Source organism: Macrobrachium nipponense, chromosome 18 (assembly GCF_015104395.2).
Source record: "Macrobrachium nipponense isolate FS-2020 chromosome 18, ASM1510439v2, whole genome shotgun sequence".
Lineage (NCBI taxonomy): Eukaryota > Metazoa > Arthropoda > Malacostraca > Decapoda > Palaemonidae > Macrobrachium > Macrobrachium nipponense.
The window spans coordinates 27490807-27500004 of record NC_087211.1 but is presented as its reverse complement, the minus strand read 5'-3'; the positions used below and the strand labels follow the sequence as shown (position 1 = coordinate 27500004).

At 46.5% G+C, this 9198-nt stretch overlaps 1 protein-coding gene and 1 long non-coding RNA gene across 2 annotated transcripts; both read left to right on the top strand.

Moving 5' to 3' along the window:
* The first annotated feature begins 1000 nt into the window (after nt 1–1000).
* Nucleotides 1001–6525, top strand: LOC135196937 (uncharacterized). The gene is made up of 2 exons (XM_064223779.1): nt 1001–1432; nt 1714–6525. Exon 2 carries the CDS (start codon nt 4675–4677, stop codon nt 5827–5829), a length of 1155 nt encoding a protein of 384 aa, XP_064079849.1. The 5' UTR covers nt 1001–1432; nt 1714–4674; the 3' UTR covers nt 5830–6525.
* Nucleotides 6526–6594: 69 nt separating this feature from the next.
* LOC135196733 (uncharacterized) lies at nt 6595–8994 on the top strand. Its single transcript, XR_010310441.1, has 2 exons — nt 6595–8518; nt 8800–8994. It is a non-coding gene; the product is annotated as an uncharacterized LOC135196733 (long non-coding RNA).
* Nucleotides 8995–9198: the final 204 nt, after the last annotated feature.

Sequence of the window (9198 nt, the reverse complement as noted above, 5' to 3'; positions counted from 1 at the left end):
ATCTCATAGATAGTAATGACCTGTGTAAAGACCTTCTTTGCCCACTAATTACAATATTGTATCTCACTTAGCTAAGCACCAAGAATCACATGTATATGTTTGTACGTATATAGAATTTCCTGGCCTTTCGGCCGATAATGATTCATCAATGCATGTCCATTATGTCTTTTGTTATTATCATTTCATTAACTGCTAAGAAACAAATTCTCCTCTATCTGTGTGCGGGCCGCGAGACTCGCGGGTCAGGCACTCAGTTTCTGTCCACACAATGCTATGTATATCGCATGCCAAGGTAATAAATCAAGTAGTACTCAGTTCTGCCTCATTGTGACCTCACAATGGCTTTTAAGCTAGACTCCCCTCACCCCAGGAAGATTTTAGTCAAAATATGAATTTCAAGGGCATTTCTAAGGGGTTCACAACCCCTCTTTTTCATGCCCCCTCATTTTTTCAACCTTTGAAGCTGAAGCTAGGGTTACCAAATTTTTACCATAGACTCGCCCACCCGCCCCACCTCAAAGGAAGGTTTTAGCTAAAATTCGAACATTGTGGGCCATTTCTACGGGGGTCATAACCCCTTTTTTCATACCCTTATTTTTTCAAATTTTGAAGTTGACAGCTACGGCTACCAAATTTTTACCATACACTCCCTCCTCCCCAAGGAAGTTTTAGTCAAAATCTGAAATTCGAGGGCCATTTCTAAGGGGATCATAACCCCTCTTTTTCATACCCCTCATTTTTTTATGACTCAGATTACCTGTCCACATATATACATATATATATATATATATATATATATATATATATATATATATATATATATATATATAGATATATATATATATATATATATATATATAATATATATATTATATATATTTATATATATATATATTTATATATATATTTATATACTATATATATATATCTATATATATATACTATTATATATAATATATTTCTACGTTTATAGAACGCCTCGCCTTCCCAGCAGGTTTTTAGTAATATTAGTTATAAAAGAAGCAGCCATGCCTTCTCCTAAAGCAACTGATGTTGGGAGAGAGAGCATGTCGTAGGGAGGTATTTCCGGTCTGACGGAAGCTTAGGGTAAGAGAAGCAAGTCACAAGAGTAGCTAGGCTTCGAAATGGATCTTAGGGACCTCTACAATAAGACCTCTTTTTCCTTCCCAATTTGCTGGCTGTGGTGATCACTTTTCAGGCAGTGCCCGAGGCGGTATTTGGAAGTCCCGTGATACGAAGACAATCAGGATCTCCCCCAGTCGACTGCAGGACGTGACCCCGGACAGATGTCCAGCCGGCCAGCCTCCCACACTTAAGCCTATCGGCTCGGCGTACTGGCGGGCACGAACCCCAGACCTGAACAAAGTCAGGCCGCATTCTTCCACAACGATACACTGAATATTGCATCCAGGTACGTCTAAAAGTGTAAACTCCAACCCAGCACCTTTTACTACCATACGACTCTTGCTAATTTCATTTTCAAGTCTCATTTTTATCCCTTCTACATCAAAAGCCCTTTGTCCTCATCGGGCCACGTGCTTCCCTTTGTGACTTGTTAAAGACTAAGCCTTCAGTGCATACCTCAGTGAAACATTAGAGTTCCTTCCCCCAGTGTTAGAGAACCAATTATCCCTAAGCACAGCAAGAAGTCATTTTTTCTTTTATCTTGTGTAATCTGGGACCCTTTTCCAGATTCCCTGAGTCACGTACGAAGTCTGTCTGCCCGCAAGTGTTGCATTACCCAAGTTTATGAAACCAGCTTGTATGAATCACATCTTAGCCAGCTATCCATTTGTGAGAGATTATAAGTCCCAACGTGGGGACCAATAGCATTTACTTTTCTCCAGGCCAGTACGAGCCTTTTGTAAAAAAATAGCTGTAAAGTAACGAGTTGAGTTCCTGGCGACCTATTCCTCTAGATTAAATATTCATTAATAATCAGATTAAATATTCATTAATAATCAGTTCCATTAATTTCCTCTTGTCCTCCCTCAATTATTTCTGTTTACGTATCGAGCCTCTCTCAAGGCCGGGCTAATACGTAACATTGGCGACCTCGCCGAGGATTTGAACCTAGCTTGCTTAAAAAAAGCTTGTAAATAGCGTTATCCCTTGTAAAACGAATGTAAATGTTTTTCAAAGCGAAAAAACTAAGCACACTTGCACGGAAGACAGACACTGACTCACGGTAAGGTATACCATTCATTAATATGATTATTCTATAACAAATGTTAGCTTAAGGTACGTTTAAGTATTTTCATTTCGAAGTGTTTAAAAGAGTGTAGTTAGAAATATATTGTAACGGCCAGAGCGCCGAGGGAAGTCTATTTGTAAATTGCATTGTTCTCGTCTGTCGAGACACTAACACGTGTGCAGAATAGATGCCAGAAAGGACCAGATCAAACTAGGAAGTGCTTTGCCAGGGTTTATTGCTGTGTTGGAAAGCCTAGCTAGTTAGGAGTGTTTTACTAATAGTTACGGCAAAAGAAGTGTACAATTCTTTTGTCTGTGATATGTTAGGGAATTCATTTTTAACTTAGTTTTCATTCCAAGTGTTGGTAACCGCTCAAGCTTCCCAGCTTTCTCAGCTTCGCGCACGCGAACTCTCATGCCTGCCAGCCAACCTTCGTTTCTCACAAAGCGGCAGCCATGTTTTGATCCCTTTAAGAATTATCTCAACGATTTAAGCAAAGTAACGTAAGTCTTGAAAGTTTAACGTAAATAATATTAATCTCGGTACTAGTATCTATCGTTCTGCCAGAGAAATTAACATAATTCGCCTTGAATAAGAAATTAGAATTTCGTGTTGTAAATTGCCTCCGTGTTTACGGAGGATCAGCTGTTTGAACGACATGCTGATAGCGCACCGCGCTACCCAACTCGCCTCACGTGTTTCACCTCGCATCGCTCACTCGCTTGCTGAGCGAAAGTTTCATTTCACTTCGTACTTAACGTAACCTCATTCACAAATGTTTGCTAACATTTTCATTTTAAAATCCTTACCGTCATTTCACTGTTCACAGGGACCTAGTAATCTTACATAAAGTTAACGTAAATCTTCAAGTAGAATAAATTACAAGAATTGTTAACGTAAAACGCGTCTTTGTAAAATTCATATGTAAACGCAAATAATTTCATAAGCGCACGCCGCTACCAGTAACGTAAAAATCGTTCACCACGAGCGCGTTATCATTTTCATAAAACGTTATCCAAAGCAATTCTTTCATTACACGTTAACGTAAGTAAATCATTTAACGCAAGTTGCGTCATATTAAACTAACATTAGTAGTTCAATTCAATATAAGGGAGTTCATTCATATATAATTTTTCACCCTCTCTGAGAGAGAGAGAGAGAGAGAGAGAGAGAGAGAGAGAGAACCCAGTATTCATGAAGCCAAGAGTAGTACATCTTACCATTAATTATAGCCTGCAGAATTAACATTATTTTAGTCTCTTGTGTCTTTCATTTACACAGCGTGATACGTACGCGCCTGTGTCCATTGCAGTTTGCAAGCATTTATTTATTTCATTTACCGAGTACTTCAGTGAGGGACTGAGCATTTCTAAAATTATCATTACCTGTCGTTGCCCGAGTGGTCTTTTCTAATTTTTTCACAAAAGACTTGCGTATACCGCAAGCACAACCCGCACAGTGTGCCACGCAAATTCATTACTTCCAGACAAGGAAGCCTACCAGTCTAGGACTGGCCACCACCAGTGCACGTCAGGTCTTACCATTTTACAGTGCCACTAATTCGTGACACTGTCCATCGACTGGCTGCTGAAGTACTCCCACCTTTTACTTTCTCTCCTCCACTATTACCCTCTGCCACGAACAGAGTACCATTTCACTTCAGTATATTTAAGTATACTGCATGTAGTGTCCGGGACACACCAGCACGATACCAGTGCTCCAAGGAACACCTCCTCATAAGTGCCATTGCACCTGTACAGGCCGTACAGGTAGCCATTAAACCTGCGTGTCCGTCCTTACGGAACGCCCAAGTAACTAGTGTGTCCGTGTCCAAGGGTCAGTGATCCTTCAGAACACTCAACCAGGGAACGCCTCCCAAAGTGCCGCAACCAGCCCCAAGTGCTGTCAAACCTGCGTGTCCGTCCTTACGGAACACCCTATTCATTAGTGAATCCGCTATCCCGGATCACCCAATCAAGGGAACGCCTCCCGAAGTGCCGCAATACCAGCACTACTAGTGCTGTCCAAAAGGAACGCCTCCTCATAAGTGCCACGCACCTGTACAGACGTACAGGTAGCCCTATACCTGCGTGTCCGTCCTACGGAATGCCCATTCATTAGAGTATCCACCATTTTGGATCACTGAACCAAGGAACGCCTCCGAAAGTGCCGTGCACCTGTATTGGACCTACAGGTAGCCCATTCCAACGTCTCCCAAGTTGGGAACGCCCGTAAGTGTGACGTACGCCGCACACTTCATTCGATTTTTTCACCTCATCAGAAGGTGCCATTCACAAAGTGCCACCGAGCACCCAGTCTTTTCAGACTTTTCATTACCACGTCGCAGAACACATTTCCAAGTGAGTGCCACTTTACCCAGTAGGCACTCCCATTCCATCCATTACCCTTCCTGGCCATTATTTTAAACTTTATCAGAGCCTCCACTGCAGCCTAAAGAAATGGCTTCTGCTGCCCAACCACATATATCCATGGAGCTGGAGAGGCTCCAGACACTCATGGCTCTGGGCACGAACGCCGGTTACACTGGGCAGGAACTCACCCAGTGGGTGAAGAGGCAGACGGACGATCTGCTCCTGCAAGAGAGAGCTGCCAGAGAAGAAGAGAGGAAGAAAAAAGAAGCAGAGAGAAAGCATGAGCTAGCTCTCAAGGAGAAGGAGCTCGAGGTGGAGAAGGCACGACAGGTGAACGCCGAAGCCCTAGCCATGCAGCCAGCTCCCAGCCCCACACCTACGGTGTCGTCCAATCCTATAGCCAGCATTAACGTTCTCATCCCGAAGTGGACTGAGGATGAGCCCGAGGCATGGCTGGAAGAAGTGGAAGCCTTATTCGAGAACTACCCTACCACTGAGATAGAGAGGGCCGCCCTGCTTGCCAAGCACCTGGATGGCAAGGCTAAGACTGCCCTCCGCTCACTGGATCAGGGTCAGCAAGGGGACCTGGTGGAAGTTCGCCGGGTCATTACAAAGGCCTATGAAATCACCCCCGAGAGGCGGAGGCAGTGTTTCCGAGGTCAGCCAAGGAAGTTGGTTGGGCCTGGGGAGATTACTCCTACCACAAAATCCAAGCCGGGCAGCGGTGGCTTGACGCCATGTCGTGCACCGAGTTCCAGGACCTGTTTAACAGGATCATGCTGGAAGACCTCTACCAGTGTGTACCTGGGCCACTTGCAGTGCACCTTAACGACAAGCAACCCAAGACACTTGCGGAAGCTTGTCGCCTGGCTGACGACTGGGAAACTTTCAACCCCTCTCACAGCACCACCCACCGACGCATGGTGCCACCCGGTCCTCTCTCTGGATCCACACGGCCAAAGGACGCCCACAAAGGACACCCACGGACTTGCAACGTTTGCAAGAAAGTGGGTCACCTCGCAGCAGAGTGCCGCCTCAAGAGCACTGCAAGCGACAAACCTCCTCAGAACCCTCCTAGGCCACCGAATGGTGCCTCAGCCTCCTCTCAAGACCAGTCAGATGCCTTACGGAGACCAGCCCAGCAGAGGGACTCCTGCAGAGCCTGTGGGGCTACAGGGCACTACTCCCCTGGATATCCCGGGTGCCCCAAGCACGTGCCTTCGACCAGGCACGTCCACCTGATCAGTGCCACAACCCCCTCGGCCGTTATGCCCGAGTCCAGGTCTCACCCTGAGCGGGTGTGGACCACTTCAGTCACAGTGGCACCCCTGGATGGCTCTACCCTACCTGTGACTCTGCCAGTTATGGTAGATACCGGCTCCGATCTGTGCCTCATAGACAGGGACCAAGTGCCACCGTCAACGAGCACATCAGGTGGGCCATGACTTGGGTCGAAGGGCAGTCCAAGACCGTTCCCACAGTCGTCCTGCAGGTCACCACTCCTTGGTGCACCAAACCTCACCGCCTAGGTGTAGTGCGTACGATTCGGCATGGAGTAGGTTTCCTATTGGGACGGGACCTCCTCTGGGGATGTCCCTCCCCCACACCACTCCAGGGCCAAGCTACCTCACCACATCAAATAACGGCCAGAGAGGACTCTTCACCTGTGCCAGAGCACACTGCCAGCCTTGGTGACCACAGATTCGCAACCTGTGGGGCCATCTCGGCCTTACCGTCCAATGCCACAGAAGAAGTTCTCGAACCAGTTCTGCCGAGACTGCGGCCGCAAGGGTCACATGTCTGCCAACTACGTAGGGTGCGCGAATTACAATATTCCTGCCATCGCAATGGCAGTTACCAATCCTTCATTACTAGGACCCCCACCTCAGGGCCCTATAACCGTCGCACCCCTCCAAGGTCATTATCCACCAAGCCATGTCAGAGCCTTTGATGATTCGGCGCTCAAATCCCTCCCTGATCCGGGAAGATCAAATCCCCCGAGGGGCTACCGTCGATAGACGGCAACTGATCACGATTGAAGGCATCAATCATAGTAAGATGATCCTTCCCACCGTCCAATTGAGAGTCGTACGGCCTCACCTTACCAAGGTATGTACACTTGCAGTTGCCAGCTACCTTCCAGGAGGTTACGACCTCATCCTAGGGCATGACCTGAAGTCTCCCATTACCAAGGGCCCGCTGAGAGGTATTGCACCTCCGGTACCCGCCACAGGTCCAGTCGACCTCAACTCTCTGCCAGTGCCACTTGGCAGCACTGAGCAGTGCCAAGCTCCGTCAGCATGGACGTAGAGCCACCACAGAACTTGACTTCTGCGCCTGGCCCCGAGCTAGCGCCGGCGCCTAACCTTATCAAGGATCCTCCTACAGGAGATCCTCCAACAGGCATGGAGCTTACCACAGCCCATGGCCAATCCAAGGTCCATGAGTCTTCTTCACCCTCACCACTGTCGCCCGAGGATGAACCTCCGGCAGACCTAACATTCTCACCTCATCTGGAAAACCAGGAACTGCCCGACCAGGAGTCAGCCTGGAGTTTTCCCCTTATGACGGTTGTCGCAGCAGCCGAAGTGAGGGGCTCCCCTGCAGTAGGTTCCACCTCTACGACGAATGCTGCAGATACCAAAGTAGGGTGTTCTCCTGAAATCCCTCAGGCTACCACTGCCGCTGCTCCTGACGGCGTTTCTGGCCTTACCCCAGAGTCGGTGCCTCCGTCTACTCCTAGGACTGGTATAGCCAGGTCCTGGAGGAATAAGAAGAAGAAGAAGAAGGGACGTAGCAAATCATTAACACACTAACCAAAGAGCCACATGCTCTCCTTGACACCTGTGCCCGAGGTACAGTGTCGCATTCAATTGCAGAGTGATCCTGGCACCTACCCAGAGAAGGTAGCCAGCCTGATCTCTGCCAGTAGAACTAACCCTCTAACCCCTAGCCATTGTAATACTAACCCTCACTTAAATATAATTACCTCATTACATTTCTATCCTGGTAATGCACTAACCACTCATCAGCCTCACGCATCATTACCTCACCTCATGTATTTTAACAATTCCTGCGGCACATCACTGCTGTGCGTACCACACTCTGGAATGATTGCGTCTTCATTTAACTATAATGAGTAGGTTAGGCTAATGATTTAGTACCAGGGCATTAGGTTAGTAGCAAGTAGAATTTTCAAGTAACCTTATCTAGGGGTAGAGTAGACTGTCATCACAGACAACCTGTAGTTATTACTTAGGCTAGACTACATTACTACATTAAGTTAGTCCACTTAGCATCTCCGCCTATAAGTTAGGTAGGCCACTGTAGTTAGCTGTATCGCTGCTCTAAAAAACTTCAAGTTAGAGTAGGAGAACTGGGTAGTCAAGACGATCAACTTATTTAAGCCAAGGCCTTCACGCCCGAAAGGGAGTGAATGCCTTCTTAACAGGGGGAGCTGCTACGTTTATAGAATGCCTCACCTTCCCAGCAGGTTTTTAGTAATATTAGTTATAAAAGAAGCAGCCATGCCTTCTCCTAAAGCAACTGATGTTGGGAGAGAGAGCATGTCGTAGGGAGGTATTTCCGGTCTGACGGAAGCTTAGGGTAAGAGAGGCAAGTCACAAGAGTAGCTAGGCTTCGAAATGGATCTTAGGGACCTCTACAATAAGACCTCTTTTTCCTTCCCAATTTGCTGGCTGTGGTGATCACTTTTCAGGCAGTGCCCGAGGCGGTATTTGGAAGTCCCGTGATACGAAGACAATCAGGATCTCCCCCAGTCGACTGCAGGACGTGACCCCGGACAGATGTCCAGCCGGCCAGCCTCCCACACTTAAGCCTATCGGCTCGGCGTACTGGCGGGCATGAACCCCAGACCTGAACAAAGTCAGGCCGCATTCTTCCACAATGATACACTGAATATTGCATCCAGGTACGTCTAAAAGTGTAAACTCCAACCCAGCACCTTTTACTACCATACGACTCTTGCTAATTTCATTTTCAAGTCTCATTTTTATCCCTTCTACATCAAAAGCCCTTTGTCCTCATCGGGCCACGTGCTCCCCTTTGTGACTTGTTAAAGACTAAGCCTTCAGTGCATACCTCAGTGAAACATTAGAATTCCTTCCCCCAGTGTTAGAGAACCAATTATCCCTAAACACAGCAAGAAGTCATTTTTTCGTTTATCTTGTGTAATCTGGGACCCTTTTCCAGATTCCCTGAGTCACGTACGAAGTCTGTCTGCCCGCAAGTGTTGCATTACCCAAGTTTATGAAACCAGCTTGTATGAATCACATCTTAGCCAGCTATCCATTTGTGAGAGATTATAAGTCCCAACGTGGGGACCAATAGCATTTACTTTTCTCCAGGCCAGTACGAGCCTTTTGTAAATAAATAGCTGTAAAGTAACGAGTTGAGTTTCTGGCGACCTATTCCTCTAGATTAAATATTCATTAATAATCAGTTTTACGGTAAGTTCCATTAATTTCCTCTTGTCCTCCCTCAATTATTTCTGTTTACGTATCGAGCCTCTCTCAAGGCCAGGCTAATACGTAACAATATATATATATATATATATATATATTATATATATATATATATATACATATCTCT